At 47.9% G+C, this 19,232-nt stretch overlaps 8 protein-coding genes and 1 non-coding gene across 9 annotated transcripts; 4 read left to right on the top strand and 5 right to left on the bottom strand.

The window, feature by feature from the left end:
• Window positions 1-514: 514 nt before the first annotated feature.
• Window positions 515-1,261, top strand: BC939DRAFT_421918 (uncharacterized protein; the record flags this gene model as incomplete). Its single annotated transcript, XM_051553099.1, has 1 exon — window positions 515-1,261. A coding segment is annotated over one exon (478 nt), but the record flags the coding sequence as incomplete, so codon positions are not given.
• Window positions 1,262-2,116: 855 nt separating this feature from the next.
• On the top strand, window positions 2,117-3,197 carry BC939DRAFT_395178 (uncharacterized protein; the record flags this gene model as incomplete). The annotated part of the gene is made up of 3 exons (XM_051552208.1): window positions 2,117-2,256; window positions 2,484-2,757; window positions 2,931-3,197. The coding sequence occupies 3 exons, from the start codon at window positions 2,117-2,119 to the stop codon at window positions 3,195-3,197; spliced, it is 681 nt and encodes a 226-aa protein (XP_051414082.1).
• Window positions 3,198-3,418: 221 nt separating this feature from the next.
• On the bottom strand, window positions 3,419-4,971 carry BC939DRAFT_527285 (uncharacterized protein; the record flags this gene model as incomplete). Its single annotated transcript, XM_051561411.1, has 2 exons — window positions 3,419-3,936; window positions 4,953-4,971. 2 exons carry the CDS (start codon window positions 4,969-4,971, stop codon window positions 3,653-3,655), a joined length of 303 nt encoding a protein of 100 aa, XP_051414081.1. The 3' UTR covers window positions 3,419-3,652.
• A 2,182-nt stretch (window positions 4,972-7,153) lies between these two features.
• Window positions 7,154-10,031, bottom strand: BC939DRAFT_445601 (uncharacterized protein). The gene is made up of 4 exons (XM_051554825.1): window positions 9,583-10,031; window positions 9,341-9,463; window positions 9,167-9,220; window positions 7,154-9,055 (listed from the first exon to the last, which is right to left on the bottom strand). The coding sequence occupies exons 1-4, from the start codon at window positions 9,643-9,645 to the stop codon at window positions 7,409-7,411; spliced, it is 1,887 nt and encodes a 628-aa protein (XP_051414080.1). The 5' UTR covers window positions 9,646-10,031; the 3' UTR covers window positions 7,154-7,408.
• An 823-nt stretch (window positions 10,032-10,854) lies between these two features.
• BC939DRAFT_475409 (uncharacterized protein) lies at window positions 10,855-12,190 on the bottom strand (the record flags this gene model as incomplete). The annotated part of the gene is made up of 5 exons (XM_051558493.1): window positions 10,855-11,054; window positions 11,275-11,327; window positions 11,438-11,498; window positions 11,855-11,950; window positions 12,043-12,190. The coding sequence occupies 5 exons, from the start codon at window positions 12,188-12,190 to the stop codon at window positions 10,855-10,857; spliced, it is 558 nt and encodes a 185-aa protein (XP_051414079.1).
• A 776-nt stretch (window positions 12,191-12,966) lies between these two features.
• BC939DRAFT_445592 (uncharacterized protein) lies at window positions 12,967-13,892 on the bottom strand. The gene is given in 3 exon segments (XM_051554824.1): window positions 12,967-13,250; window positions 13,268-13,491; window positions 13,525-13,892. 3 exon segments carry the CDS (start codon window positions 13,772-13,774, stop codon window positions 13,158-13,160), a joined length of 567 nt encoding a protein of 188 aa, XP_051414078.1. The 5' UTR covers window positions 13,775-13,892; the 3' UTR covers window positions 12,967-13,157.
• A 1,319-nt stretch (window positions 13,893-15,211) lies between these two features.
• On the top strand, window positions 15,212-16,481 carry BC939DRAFT_445581 (uncharacterized protein). Its single transcript, XM_051554823.1, is given in 5 exon segments — window positions 15,212-15,250; window positions 15,262-15,485; window positions 15,515-15,833; window positions 15,951-16,053; window positions 16,099-16,481. The coding sequence occupies 4 exon segments, from the start codon at window positions 15,291-15,293 to the stop codon at window positions 16,286-16,288; spliced, it is 807 nt and encodes a 268-aa protein (XP_051414077.1). The 5' UTR covers window positions 15,212-15,250; window positions 15,262-15,290; the 3' UTR covers window positions 16,289-16,481.
• Window positions 16,482-18,031: 1,550 nt separating this feature from the next.
• On the bottom strand, window positions 18,032-18,104 carry BC939DRAFT_t72. The gene has a single exon. It is a non-coding gene; the product is annotated as a tRNA-Val (tRNA).
• Window positions 18,105-18,113: 9 nt separating this feature from the next.
• Window positions 18,114-18,874, top strand: BC939DRAFT_445576 (uncharacterized protein; the record flags this gene model as incomplete). The annotated part of the gene is made up of 4 exons (XM_051554822.1): window positions 18,114-18,172; window positions 18,232-18,498; window positions 18,646-18,784; window positions 18,866-18,874. The coding sequence occupies 4 exons, from the start codon at window positions 18,114-18,116 to the stop codon at window positions 18,872-18,874; spliced, it is 474 nt and encodes a 157-aa protein (XP_051414076.1).
• Window positions 18,875-19,232: the final 358 nt, after the last annotated feature.

Below are 19,232 nucleotides of genomic sequence, written 5' to 3'. Positions count from 1 at the left end.
ACCATTAAAAAAACCCCCCGGATCTCTTTGTTTGTTGCTCAGATACAAGATACAAGAATGTGCAAGTGCATAGGCGTTTTTCTTTGTTTCTACGCGTAAGATGATGGCAGCTCCATACAGATACACGTTAAATAAAAGAGAGTTGGGGAATGAGGATGTGAGGATGCAAGGACATGGATCATAAGCGTGTTTGCAGGAAGTGTGCGTGTGCGTGGGCTAGACTAGTGGTGTGTGCAGGCAGGTAGCCAGCCATTGCACGATGTTGCAATCGATGGGACGGATGCAGATCTACAGCGACTCCATACAGGACACATGTAGGCTACATATAATAAGCACACTTAAAATAGAGTTGGGCGGGGATGCTTTCCATGGTCCTGCAGTTGAACGATTCGACGGACTAAAACAATAAAGCCAATTTGATGCAATTGAATTGAATTTAGAGAGGAGGAGGCGAGCGAGTTTGGAGCTGTTGCTGTTAAGATGCTGTTGTTGTTGTAGTCTCTTTCTCTTCTTTCTCTCGCTCTCTTCCCTCACACCCGCACACCCATCCTCGCCTCCTCTTGCTGACACCTCGACCATTTCATCCTCCTTGGCCTGCACTCCACTCCTTCTATTCCATTTCTCACTCCACTCCTCCAACTCGGTCCACACACCCCTGCCCTCTCTTCTCCCTCTGCTCACGCCCGATAACCTTCGTTGCCTCTCTCTTTCTTCTCCCGGCTGTTCCTCAGCAGAACCTCATCCTCCTCTCATCTTCCAGCTCTCTCTACAATCAAATTTATCTATCTATTTATCTACTTATCTATCTATCTGCCCTGAAACCTCCAAAGGGAGTTTGTGTGAATTCGAAAAAAGCTGTTTTTTTTGGGTTGTGTGCTGAGTGCGTGTCGACTCCAACAACACATCTAGGCAGAGTAGGCAGAGATCTTCTTCACCATGTCACACACCCCTGTGAGAACCGTAGAGAGCCGGAGCAACAGTCCATCGAATAGGCATCCTAGGTAACGCACCTTACACCTGCACCAGCTTGAGTTTACTGCATCAATCATCTCCTGTGAAAAGAAATTTAGAATGGGACGTTGTGATTGTTTACGTTGCTGGAATCAACCGAAATACTAGCCTGCAAGGTTATGTATCAGACTGGGCACCCATCGACCACACCAATCACCTAATCAGGGACAACCAGGATACGATTGACTGCAAAAGGACGACAGCCAGGAACGGATGACGCCATATCCGGGGCGGTTGGGGCTCTCTGTGGAATTTCATGTATCTACTGACACAAATTTCTTGTAAACAAACTGAATTTAATAGCTATACTGAAGATATCACGGCGCCCGGATCACCCTACCTAGAGTTCATCAACCAGTCCTTCTCCACAGACAACGACCTGTCCCTGCCCGAACGCACCGTCGCCAGCCCGACTCTCGGGAATGACAATGCGATCACCACTAGTGCCAGTGCCAGGTCGCCCAAAGAGCGTATTTTGAAGAGCATATTCAAGCGGGAAAGCAAGGATACGCTGGCAAGCGATAACACATCCTCATCAATCATTCCTCTGCATTCTTCTCTTGCGGGAGCACAACAACCACACCAAGAACAACAACAGCCGCACCAGCAACAATCATCACCGGTCCCTGGCAGGCGCCCGCTCCTGGTCTCGGACGGGTCCTCATCGTCGACTCTTACCGCCTCGGTCTCAACGTCTGCACTGCCAAGGTCGATTCTCAAACAAAACCGTGGACCTGTACCAGCAACAGCACCGGCAGCACACCCCGTACTCAACGGCACACCACCCTCAGCAGCACAGCAACAGTACCAGCAGCAACCTCTGCAGCCAAATGCAGTCCACAACAACAATCATATCCTCAGCAACGGCCTTGTCCCCTCTACAGCCGCACTAGCAGCTATTAATCCGATTCGTCCTGCGTCCCCGTTCGCATTTGGTTCGTCGACTACAGCGTCGTCCGACGGTTTCGACAACACCAACACTCTGGATTCTACACATCGCTCGTCTAGAAACTCGAGTTCAGGGATGGATCCGAACTATGCTGTGACACAGACGGATCTGACACTGGAGGGATTGGCGCAGCGGTGGTACGCATACCAGGCCCTGATGAAGAAGAGCTATGCTGAGGATCCGTTTTATAAGCGCTGGACGAAATCAAAGTGGATCCTGCTCCTCTCGACGATCATGCTACTCGGATACTCGTGCGCGGTCTTTGCGGTCGCCATTGGATATATGACGCACAGTATGTTCTGCATATGGATCGTCCTGGGATCTCCTGCCTTATGCAGATATCTAGCAAACTAACCTGTCGACGCGTCTGTCTCTGCTTCTTGCCTCCATTAGAATTCGATCTGTCAGTTGTGGTGATGGAATTCCACAGCAACCTTATCTACCGTATGTTGTTTCTGCCCTTTGTTTGGCCCTGTTTGGCATAGGTTGAGCTTTGGCAGAGACCACGAGGGGGATCTCACAGCATATTTTTATTTTTATTTTTAAACGCCATATTAGTCTCGCTCGCGGGAGGCCTTTTGGGCGTTATCAGCGCGCTCATAGGGCTTGTTGGGATTTTCCGTGAGAACAGGCTATGGCTTTCGATCTACGCGCTTCTGTTGTGGCCCGTGTTCGCGTTGTACGTCTCCGTTGGGTACATTGCCTTCCGACGATCCAAGAACCACCTTCGTGCGCGTATTAAGGACGAGTGGATCCATTCGTATACGCGCGAGCAGCGTCTTGTTGTCCAGCGTCAGGTATGTTTTTTTTTTTTTTTGGCCTTTTTGGCCTTTTTGGGTTTCGTTCTTTGCCCTAGGAAAAAACCCCCTCTTTCACGTTCGTTCGATCGACTGATCATTAGCAACTCTTGTTTCTTCCTATCCTTTCTTCTCTTTCATTTCCCTAAAAACATACACACACACACACACAGTTGAAGTGCTGTGGGTACCAGGATCCAAATTGGTACGGTGCCTACGACCTGCGATGCTTCCCGCTGACGAATCTGCCGGGTTGTCATCACAAGTATAGCGTGTATGAGGAGAAACTGCTGTCGACGTGCACCACGGCCGCGTTCTCGCTCGTGCCTTTCCAGCTGTTGGTGATGGTCGCAGCTCTGTTATGCTCGAATCATGTCGATGGCATGTTGCGGTCCGGAAGGCCGGGTTTGAAGAGCTTTAAGGAGGAGAAGGAGAATTAAGGTCAAAGCCAGCTTTTTTTTTTCCTTTTCCTTTTCCTTCTCTCTCTCCCCCTCTCTCTCTCTCTCTTGAGCTGGCGAGCGTTTTGCGGTTGAAGAAAAGCCATAGAAACAGCTTTTTTAACATGACTCTTCACATTCACTCATATGACAATAACGTACTAATAAACCAATAAGACTAGATGTCATCTAGATGCGACATTACAATGGCACCATAGTTCTTTCTCACTAATGTCTTTTATACACGAGCGCTGTTCAATGAAGATAGTTTTTCTAAAAGTGGGCAAAGTCCAAGATGATGCGTAAAATGTGATGGGGTATATGTAAAAAAAAATAAAAAGGTCTAGAAAATATCCAGTGAATCCCCCCCTTCCAGTCCAAGAGAGGCAACGGGAACTGCAATACAGGTAATCCTCATCTAGCTTGATCCGCGTCCCTCCTTTTTTTTTTCTTTTTTTTTACTTGCGAACGTTAGGGGTCCAGTAAACGACCTCATCTTTGAGGAAGTGGGAAAGGCCGGCGATGAGGGCGGTGCTGCCAAGGACGGTGTAGGCAACAGACTTGAAAGCACGTCTGGACGACGAAGGCGAGGCAGAGGCGGAGGTGGTCATGTTGGTTTCGCGAGTCAGAGGCACTACAGTGGTAAGATTGTTGGACTTAGAAGAGGCGGAGATGGAGCGCCGGGCGGCAGCTGGTCCCATGGCGGCCTTGGACAGAGAACTGCGGATCATGGAGAGCATGGCTGTATGTGCGAGTGAATGAATATGTGCGGGAAAAAAAAAGAGAGGAGTAGCAAGAGCGTTAAAAAAAAGGGCAAAGAGAAACGTAGCTTCGTTGTTTGTTGTTGTTATTATTATTACTGTTGCTTTTTTCTGTCAGCGACCGAGATAAGAGAGAAAAGAAGGGTTGGGAAAAGAACGGCTTTTGGGCAGGGTTGCTGCGCTTGATGAGTTGCAGGCTATTCTGACAGGCTCTGTTTTCTGTTTCTATATTCCATGCGTACATTGCAGCTCTAGTTGTGAGTAGATCGATCGTCGGGGTGTGGAAATGAACAGAGATAACGACGGTCTTTTATTTTTTTTTGTGTGTGTGTGGTCGGTACTAGAAAAGATCCCATAACAGCAATACCTCTTCCTAATTTTCCACGACCTACGATCATGTTAAACAACTGTTGACCTTCAGCAGCTTGGCCCGTTAAGCGACCGAAAGAAGCTCTTGTGCACGAATGTTTCCCATGAGTCCACAGCATGGCAATTCCTATAAATAAATAGACAATAGATGTAACGTACATCGCAGAACGAGTATGTTTTTGCCATGTAAACAGATCCTGTGATTGGGAGGATTAGACAGAAGGACGAATCGACGATCTTCAGGCCCCGCCTTATCTCTTTCTCTCTCCCTTCCTCGTGGCCAGAGGAGTTAGAACGCCGTTTGTGCAACAACAGAAGGGCTTATCGGTCTGCGTTTATTCCAGGGCGGCACGACGGATTATTTTTAGCGATGCTTGTTTGCTCGATTCCTTTCCTCCCCCCCTCCCTCCCCCCCCAAAAAAAAAAAAAGATAAACGCGTCGCGTCGCGTTTTGTCTCAATTAGCACAATAAAATGGAAATTTATGAAAATGACCTTGCATATGTAGAATTTTACATGGCCTCTCCATTACTACATGATGCATCCCGGACATGGTCCCGACCATATTTTATTAATTATCGCTCCTCTATTGACCCGCCTCTTTTATTTCAAACCTCTTAGCCACGTACCAATCGTCAGTCGTACCATGGTCGTGAAGAAAACCTGTTCTCTTTCTCTCTATACCCGCCAGATCATTAATTCCTCAAAAGCACTATGCCCTCTCCACTGCAAACAACTACTATGGCGCGACGGAGATATGAAAAAGAATGGCTGCTGCGCTTGCACGCTACCCTCCACGCTGCCCTTATCCTGAGCCTCATTCATCAATGTTACACAAAATGAAGCATGCGGTGTGAGTGAATGTGTGCAAAGATGGGCAATCATCGCCCCTTTGCAGCGTCTTCTACCTCACTTTCCTCTCTCACACCCTTCACTTCATGCCCAGGATTCGATTGACAAAGAGACAGCGTCCCATCAAGTTTTGCGAGAAACGCATGCTCGAGCTAGAGGAAGAGTTCCAGGAGGACATCTGGGTCTTTTGGGTGGGCACCTTATCCTTCTCTGGTAATGGAATATGGCCGTCTTCTGCTGCAAATGCACCGCTCCTGCTACCTCAGGCAACGGAAACGTATGGCTTCCTCGAAGGTCTTGGTTGAGGAGGTTTCTACTGCATATGACCCCGACCAGTTCAGGGATATCCTGCGGGTCACACAGGAACAACTAGCTATGATTGTCGAGTTGATCAAGGATAGTAGGCACTTCCAGAGCAAGAATCCGACATTGCCGCAGGAACCGGTGGAGAAACAGCTAAAGGTCACTTTATTTCGCTTTGGTACGAAAGGCGTGTCAAGCAAGAAGGTGGCATTCATTTTCGGTATCAGTCAGGGGTCTGTTCATACCTACATCTGGCGGTGTATATATGCACTTGACGGTCTGCTAGCACAGGTCATTGTTTGGCCTGATGAAGCACGAAAGGCCGAGACATCTCGATGGTTCAAGGACAACAGAGGATTTCCGGATACAATTGGAGCTGTTGACGGTGTACCATTTCCACTAGAGCAGGCCCCAACTTACGATCCCGGGTCCTTCGTCACACGGAAGTGCGACTATGCCATAGGCGCCACTGCCGTCTGCGACCATGAGGGGCTTTTTACATTTGTCAGGACTGGCTACATATGTTCGATCCATGACTCTCTCGCGTACAAGAGGTGCTACCTATATACCCACAAGGAGCGTTATTTTCGAGGACGTCAGTACCTGCTAGGGGATGCTGCTTATGCCTTGTCCCTTGCAGCGATTCCGCGATTCAGGAACGCGGTTGGTCGTCAAGGGGAGTTTAACAGATACCATGCCTCTGCGCGAGTGAAGGTTGAGCATGGATTTGGCATGCTGAAGCTAAAGGACCAGTCATTACAACACCTACCGATCAAAATTCTCAACTTGGAGGATAAGGATATGGACAGGGCATCCAGCTGGATCAGGGCATACTTCGTTTTACACAACATCGTTCGCCGGGATGAAATCAAGAGAGGTATGGCGGATACTGAGCCATCCCAGCCTGAGGATGAGGATGAGGACCCGGATGTTGAGCAAAGTGAGGACGACGAGGTAGAGGTGCCGAATAGGAATGAGACACTGAGAGACAGAACACGTTGTCGACTACATAGACGGGCTTGATGGAGGTTTATTTTTATTTTTTAAGCTCTTGATCGAAAATTCCCCACCTCCTTCTTGAAGTCTGCTCGGTCTACTTTGAAGTCTGCTCAGTCTACTTTGAAGTCTGCTAATGCTTGATGATAACGCGCCCACTCTTGCTGAATTCGTGCCCACTCCGTTGAGATCTTTGCTTCGGTCTCTGTCTTGCTCTCCTTTTTTCTAATGCAAATGCTGCCTCACGTTTCTCAAGCGCCTCTTCCCGCCTATTCAACATCTCGGTATGTTTTCTTTCAACAAATTATTTATTCGCCGACCCCTGCCAGCCATATGTAGACGTGTGATTATTCGTCGACCCCTATGCTATTTGCCGCTCCTTACTTCCTTAGTTGCATGCAAAAGTTATATGTCACCCGATCGACTCGTCATACCCCTTCTTGTCTATTGTCGCCCCGTCAACTAGCCATATGGATCCCCTGGCTGCTTGCCACTCATCAACTTTTTATATTGCTCTTTGCCTGTTTGTCACCCGGTGCCATCTAAATGGCATTTTTTTATCTTACAAATGAACAAGAGATTCACCTCACTACATTGACCTCATATTAATCTCCTATATACCAACTAGAGCCAGGATCTTGTGCGCGCGAGGTCTTTTCTTTTTATTTTATTTTTTTGATCCTATTAAAGTTTTTAATATGTCGAGGTCGTCCTCGGCTTTTTACGTTTACAGTCGAATCTGGTTTTTGTGGACAGTTTGCTATCCCACGGCAGGTGATAGCATAGCTGTAAGTCGGCCAGGACAAACAGAGATCACAGTCTTTATAAATTTAAAATAGAAATTTAATTTAATCGGACGGACAGGTCCACCACATTATGACCCATGATTTCAAATTACGTCCTCAGTGTCTTAAAGAGTGTCTTAAAGAGCGTCTTAAAGAGTGGATGCAGGTGCGGGGATAGCCACCGGAGGAGGAAGAGTAGGCGGGGTGGTGGGGCACATGCGCGGCGAGCTGCCTGGGGTGGTCAGTGTGCATGGCCACTTGTTGTCAGCCTTGCCAGATGTAGCCTTGTTCAGCTTAAATTTAGCACTTGTCAGGTCACTGACCATGCGCGCCATGGCCTTGATCTGCCGCTGGAAGGCCAACAGCAGGGTAATCACCGTCAGGATTTCCGATGTGTTTGCTCCGTCCGTCCGCCACACAGCTGGGAAGGCGACACTGCCCTCGCAAGTCAGCTGGAAGAATCGGCCGTGACGGTGCCGAAGACGGTAGAAAGTGATCATGCCTGCCGAGATCTTCATGCCATAGATGGCCAGCCTATGGCGCACATCTGTTCTTGAGTTGCGACGAATGAGGTCGAAGCAGTCCTTCATCATCTTGCCCAGTTTGACGGTATCCGTCATCGCTTTTGTTCCTTGAGGGCCATTCTCGATCTTGGTCGCCTCCATGATCGCCAGCTCATACGACTTGGTGGCACTCTTGACAATGCCGTCCGCCTTGCGACCACACTGCTGCTTGACCAGCGGCGACGTCCGCTGGTCGTTCTTCCGACGGCCCGATGCCTCGCAACAGATCTCGCCCGGTTGGTACTTGATCGCCTCGGGGACGTTGAAGATATCATTCAAGATGCCCCAGTGGTTACCGCCATACCATGCCTCGGACTGCTTCTCCGGAAGCTGGTACTGGTTGCGCTTGTAGATGCTCCGGAGGCGGTCGATCAAACTGTGCACCTCGTCGCAGAACGCTGCGTCGGGAGCCTCTGTGAGGTTCTTTCCCTCTGCCAGCACGCCCGTATATCCAATACTGATCAGACGATTGACTTCAGTCGGCGACTTGTCATACAAGTTGATAAAGGCCTGCTCTGCCTCGGTCAGAAGCCATGCGCGCTCGTTGTCGCCTTCATCGTCGTCCAGGACACGCAGGAGTTCATCTTTGTCCACCTGCTCCTGAACCAGCCCCACCACCATATCGACGTTGTCAATGATGCACGAATGCATCATCGACTCTGCCGTGAGGCTGAGGACAAACGGTCGAACCAGATCGTCGAGCTTCTGACCAGAGGGCAGGGTCCATGACTCGCCTTTAAACCTGTCAAAGACCTGCTCGTACTCATGCCGCATAGTCGCCAACAACTCGAGCTTGAGGCTACCGCTGCTGCTGCCGCTGGTGTTGCTGTTTTTCCTCGTTGAGCGGGTTGGAGTCGATCTGGTGTTGCGTGAAGCTGACGACTGCACACGATTGCTGCTGTCTGCTGGCGTCTCCCTGTGCTCCTCCTCTTCCTCGACGTTGGCTGCCGCCAAGAATGTGTCGACCATCTTCTCGACATCCGCCAGTGCCTCGATCACCATGTACTGTGCCTTGTGCTCTCCATCGAAAAACCGCTTGAGCTTGATCCACGTCTTCTCGATCGTCTTGATCGGTGCCGACGGATACTCCGATCTGATGTATGCAACAAACTCATCCAGGTCCACGCGCGGATCCATGCGCATTTCGACCACATATTCGATCGCCAATCGCTCCACGACAACTGGCCTCTCTCCATAGACGAAGTCGGTCAGCTTGATGGCCAGAGCTGCGGCCTATAGGTGGATAAATACAAGAAAGACGGATATAACAGGCATGAATAACCCCACCTTTCCAAGCATACTGACACGAAACGGAAGAATCGCGGGTGACGACTCAAGCCTTACGTCTTCCTCGTCAACATCATCGACAAGCACGCGCTTGGCAGGGCGCGGTGATTCCTAAAGGCCACAAAGAACAAGTTGGCGAAGAAGGAGGTTGGCAGCGACTGTCAGTTACTCCCATGTTCTCCATAGAGGATGAGGTCGACTGTCTTCCATTATCGTCGAAGAGCATGTTACCTCGGCTGAAGCTGCTTCTTCCGATGCTCCCAGGGTTTCCTCTGATGCCCCAAGGGCTTGCTCCGTCGTCTCCTTGTCGCCCATTGACTCTTCTGATTTCCTCTTCCGCATCCCGATCATCGTCTATCAGTTGGATATGAGATAACCAGCCATGCTTTATCGATTAGCGCTTGTCAGTGAAACACACCAAACAGATCAGACGCGTCTAACATTCGCGACTGTTGGTCAAAAATACTCCCGACCTCAACTTTTCTTGCATCCAGATCAACGACCATGGCAACATCACTGCACAGCTTTGTCACCATTCCGGTCGGACGGGAATACCAACTGTCACCATCGAGGCACTACAACACACAAATGCACCCCCTACGCACCTTCGTCATACAGTGGGTCAATGGTAGGAGGTCCACTCTTCAGGTGGCATGAATCGAGAAGGCGATGGAGGGAACCAATGTTTACTCCATTCTTTTAGCCAGAGATAGAGTCCTCGCCAAAAAGTCGTAACCCCACCCTTAGAGCTCACAAAAAATCGTAACCCTTATATAATGAATCACATATCCCTTGCCCTGAATTCATCCCACATGTGGAATGGATTTTTTAGAGTTTGCATAGGTCTTAGCCGCTACACCTCTTCAAATACAAATCACTGAGTATGACGTCAATCTTTTTTTGTTTGTGGCAAATTTCCACTCCCCCGTCGCATGCTTCATGCCATCCTGTTCACCAACTCCCCTTTCACTTTCACATCAACTCGGCTCTCTTTCACTTTTAACACCACATCCACATCTGCATTTACCCGCTCCTGGTCAGCAACAAGGGCTACTCGCCGATTGAATGACACACTGGACCAGCATTATAAGGTAATGGTGGTGCTCCGTGAGGGGAACAAAGCATGGCGTTGTGCACGGAAATCGAGGATTGAACGTGAGCAGAGTCCTCCGTGGGTCCATGAGAGGCTCATTAGACCTGAGCTCGGGCGCTGGGGCTATGAGCAGTAGTGGGATAACCCGCCTCTCCATATGACCTCTCCATGGTCTTTTGGCCATGTTGGTGCTGGATAATGGGCTGCTGCAATCGAGTTTGCTCCTTGGGTCCATGAGAGGCTTCATAAACTGAGCTCGGGCGCTGGGGTATGTTGCAATAGTGACGCTTCGCATTTGCGTTGACCACCTCTCCATATGACCTCTCCATGGCACTTGTATCATGGTGGTGCTGCATCTCGATTCAGTAATTGCTCTTCGTCAGTCTCGTGGGTCCATGAGGGGCGTTGGCGACAAGAAAGGTGGTGAGAAGTAACAACCCTCCATATGACCTCGTTCGTCCTCGAAATCCACTTCTCGCTGGGATGTGAGCAGGGATCCATATCGCATTTCAGTGAAGAGATCAACTCCTTGGGTCCATGAGAGGCTTCATGAACTGAGCTCGGGCGCTGGAGCATGTTGCAATAGTGGCGCTTCGCATTTGCGTTGACCACCTCTCCATATGACCTCTCCATGGCTAGGGTTCGCCTTGACTCATGGTGGTGCTGTTGATCTTTGAACTGTTTTGCATCCGGTTTGCTCCTTGGGTCCATAAGAGGCTTCATAAACTGAGCTCGGGCGCTGGGGTATGTAGCAGTAGTGGTCTTCGTGGCATTGATCCACCTCTCCATACGACCTCTCCACTTCCTTCTGGTTGTGGCGGTGCTGCAAACTGGAGCCGTCTTTCGGGATGGCTATGGTGAACAGAAGTCTCCGCCCGGCTGCGGTTGTTTTCACCGCTGGGTGACTGGGACCACCATGTAGTTTGGGTTAATAGCATCATGGGAGTTGTGCGGTTGTTGCTTTGAATTTGCTCCGCACTAACCATTACATATTTATTTCAGAGGTATTATTAGTATTACATAAGGACATCTGGATAAGCAGATAACAATTCATTCGACAAGAGTAACTTACGATAACCCATTTCAGCCAACTCATGTGCAAGTCGGTATAGCCGTGTTGTCTTTCTAGACGCACGCGCGCCTACGAGCATTATGAGATTTCGTTCTTCAACGCCGCTCAGTAGACTATTTCCTTATATTCCTTATTATCGGTGGGATCCACGTAATAAACTGACCGTGCCTCGTCGAATCTGATTGCTCCATTGACAGTCCACTTCTTTTTTAAAAGTGGTGGCACTAATAATAATAATAAAGCAAGACCTGTCAGGGATAGGATGTAATGAATCCTTATCCAACTCTTAAAGGATCATTAACTTAATTCTTTGGCTCTCCTCTTCCTCTCAAAATCTGTTCATGATAGAAGCAAAGGTTGAATTTAAAAAAAGTGTTAGAATAGGCTGTCAGACGCCATAGACAATGTAGAAGCTTATTCATTCGAATAAGACACACCTGAAGTGGATGTAGATGGGCCCATGGCTGCATGGTCATCATCACAAAAATGATAAAGAGACGTTAGAATTGACTCATAGATTGGGTGTCGCGACTCAATCAAGTGTATGCTGAAAAGCTTGCATTTATACATTATGTAATACCTTGCGGAGGCCGCTGAATAATGATATGTACTGTCTCCTTGGTTGGCATGTCGGGGAAGATGTCCAAGGTGTTGGCTGTTGGCCAGAGCTTTTCGGCTTTGATTTATTCAGAGTGTCGAGTGTGATGGGTGACTCCTCCTCATCGTCAGCTGAGACTGGGATGGAGACGCGCCAGAGGGTGAGCTCACCTGTTGCGATGTCGTCAAACTTGGGCGTCATTTTGATCTTGATAGCGTCCTTGAGGTCACCAACGGTGTTTGCTGCGGCAATGTCAACAGGAAATGCACCCGATGACGGTTCCCCATCGACCAGACAAAAGAGCTTGAGAGTGGCCATGGTAGTTGAAGCGCGTGCTCTGCTAATGTCGGTAGTCCGTCAGCCAGATTAGTTGATGAAGGAAGCTCATATACAGTTGCCACCAAAAAAGAAAATAAAAAGGAAAGAAAGCTCTCCATTGTTCCCGACCGATCTACTTACCGACGGTGATGATGCCGGGCAGTCTTCCGTGCTTAGATGGCGTGGTTGTATACTAATGACGGTAAGTCCGTGAGAAAGATTAGTTGATGAAGGAAGCTAAAGTATAGTTGCCACCAAAAAAAAAAAAAAAAAAAAAAAAAAAAGGCAATGGAGCCGGGCTATCGAACGTGCAGGCTATTACCAGTATTCCGTGAGCAAGATCAGTTGATGCCAAAAATCACAAAAATCACAAAAATAACATCATTCATGCGCTTTTCGATGCTGAATCGAATAAACTAAGAGTCACTGCCGATAGCCATAATGAAAGTGAAAGCAATCTGGCTTCAAAGTCGGCTGAGTCTATGGAAATCGCATTATTTGGGTATTCTGCAGTCAATATCTCGAGCGGCTGTAGCCATCGACTAGTAGCATGGATGGTTGCGTTGGCAATTTCATCAAGAATATAATCCCCCCCGTAAGATTTTATTCTCACACCCCCCGTGAGATTATCCCTCGTTTTGTCATCTTACAGGGGTGTAAGCGGGTTATTCTCACACCCCGGTAAGAATAATTCGAACTTTTTTTTTTCACGGGGAGGTGAGCGCCATATTCTCACGGGAATAGTCTACAGGGCCTCGTTTTTTTAAAAAAAAAGCACTAGTTTATTGTTCAAGGTCTGTTTCAGCAGAATGGAATTCTTTGGATGGTCGTGACATCTCGATGGTGCTCTTGATGCGTTTGGCTCTTGGATGCCCCTTCGGCTCCACCACAAGTGGGTCTTTAGCGACACCAAGACCTGCTTCGTTGTCAGACGCGTCCTGTAGCTCCATGAGCCCCTGTCTCTGTTTCAGCGAGATTGAGAGGTTGTTGAGCGTTTGTATCGCTTCATCATGAATTGCTGGATCAGCTGTCCCCATGATGGCCAGCTTTCTCGCGATCCCTGTGACATATGCGTACCGCTTCTTCCTCAGTCGCTCCTCCTTCCTTGGCTGCGGTGTCGAGGGCCCTGTAGAGAATAGGGTGTGCACACTCCTCGTACAAGTGCTGGCGGGGTGATCCTCGATCCTGGTGGGGGCGATGTAATGCGGATAGGCGACTAGGAACTCTGAACCAACTTTCGTCTCGAAATCTTCGAGATCCTGCCACTACTTCTTGAACCAGCGCTTGAGAACGAGGCTGATCTTATACTTGCACCTACTGTCCCCTTGCATCACGCAAAAGAAGTGCCTGCACACAATCCCCGTGTTTTACAGCAAGAGGCAGGTGCAAAAATATGAATGACCAACCATAACCACAACGAACTCCTGTTGACTGCGACGGATCTTGTTGCGGATGGAATAGACCGCAATGATTTCGGCTGAGTCCAGTCTTGAGAGTAGTGATGCCAGAGAAGACTCGCGGAGGGCTTTCCCAGTTTGATCGACCTATGCAAATGGATTCTGTGGTGTAGTAAATGAGAATCATTCGGTTGGCTTCGCAAAGTTGATATTAGATCACGGGGAAGAGCACCGCCTCCAGAATAAAAGAATAAACGGTCTGGTTCCTGAACCAGAATCTTCTTTCCAAAAATCGTTTGTATCACACATTACATTCGTCCAGATTGTCCGGGTAACACCGCATCAACGATAGATAATGACTACCACCGTCAGCAACCCACGCAACGAGATACAGTCAACAGGGAATGTCGATACTGATCATTCGCCACCTTTGCACCGTCAATCGCTCTTATTTAGATATTGTACTTGCCCTGCAGCGCTTCCCCGATCACTGATCGTCTCATTGAGCATCCATCATCGGCTTACCCTCGTGAAACGGCATTATAAAGGTACAATCGAGGCCTGATCAGTGAATATTGGCATACAATGACTCCAGAGGGGTGGACTTCATTGTCACGACTCCTCACCTCATCGGATATCACATATGCGAGCTCCTTGCAACTACCCCAGTTATTCCCAAAGGAATATAGTCCTAGCTCGTACCATTTAGCTAAACAGATCCCCATATCTATTTCCTTCTAGTTTATTTTACCTTTGTGTTAATACATTCCGATCTAAAGGAGGATCCTGCACCACGAACCAGTAAGTGACTAAAGCACACCCTTGCCGAAGTCCTATTCGCGCGGTATCTCCTATTGTAAATAGAACTAATGAGAAGTTACAGAACTCGTTATTAGACCCCCTACACCGCATTACCCTGTTGCCTCTTACCACGGTAGGCAGCGAGGCTGCTAGTCAATCAGAGGTATTATTCAGAAGCCGGTTGCTACAAACGACCTTTCGTACAGCGCCATACACGTCGCGCTTGTCCTGTGTATCAAAAAATAATCCAACGGTTACAGCCAAATTGAATGGATCTCTCTAGTTCCTAGTTTTGGAGTGTCAAATATGTGAGTTAAGTCCAGATGCACTTCTCAGTTCATCATGGAAGAAGATTGAAAATGCGAACTGGCGGTGATACCTCCAAATGTTCCTCAATTGCAAAGGCGCTTTGGACAATGCACAAGGTGAATATCAAGAGCTTACTGAGAGCAATTGTTTATGAGTATCTAGTCTATGAGTAAGACGTATCTCAGTACATTCTCCGGATACCCAGTCTGGATAGACCATAGACTATAGCCTTGTATAACGGACTCTGGTGAATATGTGGTATTGCCGATGCTGCTGATGCCTATGACCATTGATTATCCATCGCGATTTAGCAATCTCTCTCTTCTTTTCTTTTTACATAAGACAAACCCTAATCATCCTGACTTAAAGTCTAGCATTGCATGCAAACAGCCTTGCACATTTCGAAAAAGAAAAGAGGACGAGCTCCAAAAGGACAAGCTGCGGATGGGCGTAAACCAATTGGACGAAGAGAGAGAATGACACAACATGGCCGTTGCTCGAGATTGCCTGGCCGTGGGGATATGGTCAAGAAGAGAACTTGTAGACTATGAGGTGAGTTATATAAGTTATATATTCTATGCAAGGTGAAGGACATGGTGAAATGCACTCTTTCTCGCAACTTTTTTCTCTGTGCACACTCTAACACTCTACAACCAACATCACCGTTGCAAATTACCTTCCTCGCGAGCATTCCACTACACGCTACGCTAACTACAATGACCAAGGCACAGAGAAACGAGTTTACATTCTACAACTGTGTTCAGGGACTGCTGGACAAGAAAGCGGCGGTCCAGACACAGGAGCGTCGCATTGACAGGGTCTCCCGGTCAGGGACAAGGACAGGCCTGCGTCATTGACTAAGTCAGAAAAAAACTACTTGCTTCGGCTGCACTCAACTGTGCCAGTTCAGGTGAAAAACATCCTTTTAAATGTGTTTGTCCAATTTGAAAGGCGCGAGGATAGAAGCATGGCTTTCATCTGCGTCTGCAGAAAGCCATTCCTGACAAGGCGTAGGCTGAGCAAGCATTACAAACGGGTCTGCACCCATTCCAACATCCCGACTAATGTTCCAGGGCTTCAACTTATTGACAGCACTCAAGTTCTCCCTGATGATTTGGAGGTCGTCAATGCCTCAGGTACATCTGATGACGAAGTTAATGATGAGAACGACAAAGGCGATGAGGCGTTTAGCGGCAGCAATGCACTCATATTCAACAATAACGACATTTCGGCTACAATGACATTTAATTCAGGAAGAGTGGCTGGTGCAACTATCCGAGAGTTCATGCGGGACTTGGGCATTGCAAATGCTCAACAGCAACATGCACAGCGCATGCAAATCATGGCGCTTCAAGAGTAACAGCGCACGCTGATCACGGCCATGGAGCAACGGATCCTGAGCTCTATTGCTCAGATTGCAGCAGGTCAAGGGCAGGGGCAAGCTGTGCAAGCTGCTCCTGCTTCTGCTTCTGCTTCTGACACCGGACCTTCCAGTCCGGTTTCTACAAGTAGAAAGAGAACACGCTCTGACGCCCCTCACTTTGGAACATTCAGGCCCCCTAGTTATATGTCTCCAACTGAAAAAAAGTAAAATAAAAATGGCAGTTTGATGGAGCGAGTGTAGATCGGTATAAAAATTAGGCAGATGTAGAGACGGGAAAGCGCATGGTCTCGCCTTGCTTATCATTTTCCACAATAGTGAAAGCTAGGTAACTCCCTACGCGTCGGGATGCTTGCAATCGATTGGAGTATCTGAGGTGTCGGAGGATCTAGGGTGAAAAGGGGCGAATGCTGCTATCTAGTTCTATGCGTAGACAGGGGTTATACTAGTTGCATCGGTGTCAACAGTACACTGAGATATTGTAGAAACTGGGCGAAGCACTGATGACATCATAGCATACTAAATCTAGCAAAGATCCACGATAGTGATTTTGAGCCGTAAAGTACTACTCCAATATGATCACAAACGACTGTCTATTTTCTATTTTCCATGGCACCTCGTCATTCAGCTTCAGAGTGGAATCTGGCACAGTCCAGCCTCTTATTGGACTGGACAAAGGGGTAGATTATCCAGCGACGAGGAAACTGATATGTGAATCTACATGTAGATCTAGTATGACACCCCGTTATCACCGCACTACTGGTAATCAGCAATTTAGTGCATCGCCCAGGTATGCCAAGAGTGTAACACACCTGATATCAGAGAACGGAGCTGAACTACAGCCTATATCAAGGAAGCGATGGCTACTGAAATATATGGTGGTTTTTGAAGTCAGTGAGAAAGAGATGTGTCTCCAAACACATATCTACACGATATTTATTAATCAACTCTAGATTAAGTTTCAGAGGTGATAGATTTACATAGTAATATAGTACACTGGACTCAGCTGAATATGCAGCAGCTACAAGATCCGGATCCTTAAACGAATTGAGGTGATGGGACTAGATGTGTGATAGGAGCAAGAGCAATCTATTAACAATTACGTATTGGGTACGGTGGCGCGTGGTCGGGGCAGAAGGAAAAAAGTGCGGGCTGGTATAGAGAGAGAGGTGTACAAAAGTGCGCACTGGTAGAGAGAAAGATGTACTACTCTTGACACACCTGGGCAACGCACTAAATTGCAGTGCGGGTGTCAGGTGCTTAAGCACTAAAGCCTCTTTTATATGCCCTTGAGATTATCTACGGGGGGTGTGAGAATAAAATTTTACTTTGTGCTTTGGATAATCTCACAGGGGGTGTAAGAATAAAATCTTACGGGAGGGCGAGATTATATTCTTCCAATCAGTTACATTGTGGAGTCCTTTAAGAGACTAATGACGATCTAGTTTAAAGAGCCGGGGCCAGGTACCGTAAGGACTACTGGCGTAATCGACATTTAAAAAATGTTGGCCTTACATGGAGTTAGTATAGGGGTTGCCAAATAGCAGTGTCAACCCGGGTTGTCAAATAGATTGTCCCTTTTTTAAATGTCGATTACGCCAGTAGTCCTTACGGTACCTGGCCCCGGCTCTTTAAACTAGATCGTCATTAGTCTCTTAAAGGACTCCACAATGTAACTGATTTTCCATTTCGTCATCACTGAATCCGTCATCGATAAAATCCTGTTTTCCGTCATGAAGAAGGCTTCTCCCAAGGTCGCAAAAGGTTGCATGGGGTGCCAGGTGGAGGAAGGAATGGTTCTCAACCTCTCGCCGCGTTGTTTCGACTTGAAATTCGCAAAAGATACGAGTCTTGTTTTACATGGGATTCGTGCAGGGGTTGCCAAATAAGAGTAACAACCCGGGTTGTCATTATTGATTATTCCACAGATAAAAAATCGCAAAACAGAACTAGTGTTCCTGGACGGGTTCGAACCGCCGATCTTCACTTAGTAAGAGTGACGCGCTAACCACTACGCTACAAGAACTTAAAATGCATGGTTATTAAGCCTTCATATACCGTAAATTCTCTAAGTGCACGACCTTTAATTGCAAGGTAGCAGACAAGCTTGCGTTCTTTAAATGCAAGGTCAAGGCTACCCTGGCCCGACACAGGGCGGGCGAGCCTGTGTGGTACAGTAGTATCACGCGAAGCTTCCAGAGAACAGTGCTGTGGATCCTAGTTTCGGATCCAGCTTGGTGCGGTTGTTTTTCGGCACGGGGGGCCGTGTATAAATTACCTTTCGGATCGCGGGCAGCAGGGGATTGGCTCCCTCCTGAGAGAATGTTCTATTCTGCTCAGGTTCGTACACCACCGTGGGCTACGAGGAGATTTTTCAGAACAATCACTCGGATTTGCCAGAGCCGTTCTCCAGCACTAAGGTTACGGGGGGGACTATTGAGAGAGGAGACTAAATAATTTACTTCAGAAATCACTCGAGGGCCGCAGTAACATCGTAAGGAAGCCGTACATATATGCCGGATCGAAACATAAGTTGAATATTTGCCGAATCAAGTCACACAGGAGAGAGCCAGTCCAAAGGATCAAGATATCAAGTTAGCAGGAACAGGACGACCGAGGCAGGCTTGCGGGAAAATACGCGGGATTTATATGGCGCCTCCTACCATTGTTCGGGACAAACAGGAACATCCTGACCAGCGAGAAATAGTAACCCCCATAAAATAACCAATAAACCCTGGCAAAGATTGTCCATAAAAAAAAAAAAAAAAAAAAAAAAAACCAACGTAGTGTTGGTGATTTCTCTGATTTGAAAGGGAGACGGTTACTTGCAGCGAAGATCCAGGAAGGTAGACGGACCGCAAATCATAAGGTGCTGCAACATTGTTTGGGGCGAGGGAAGTTGGACATAATGGAGGGTTTATTCGGTTCAAATACAACTTTATTAACATTGGGTCTGGATTAGGAGACGTGTACCGCGCAACAGGTCACGTAGGAGTTAGGTTAGACTAGCTATGCGACATGGGTTATGAATTTGACGCCTCAAGCCAACATAGTTGGTAGGGGATGCGGCTCTGCCGTGCATGGAAGGCATCTATGGCTTCAAGGCCTTTGCGGACCATGCGTCTCGTGCTCATGAGGATTTATGTTAATAAAA

This window comes from Gamsiella multidivaricata (assembly GCF_025024155.1).
Source record: "Gamsiella multidivaricata strain RSA 2152 chromosome Unknown BC939scaffold_19, whole genome shotgun sequence".
Classification (NCBI taxonomy): domain Eukaryota; kingdom Fungi; phylum Mortierellomycota; class Mortierellomycetes; order Mortierellales; family Mortierellaceae; genus Gamsiella; species Gamsiella multidivaricata.
Note: the sequence above shows the minus strand (reverse complement) of the source record. Positions and strands in the feature narration are given on the sequence as shown.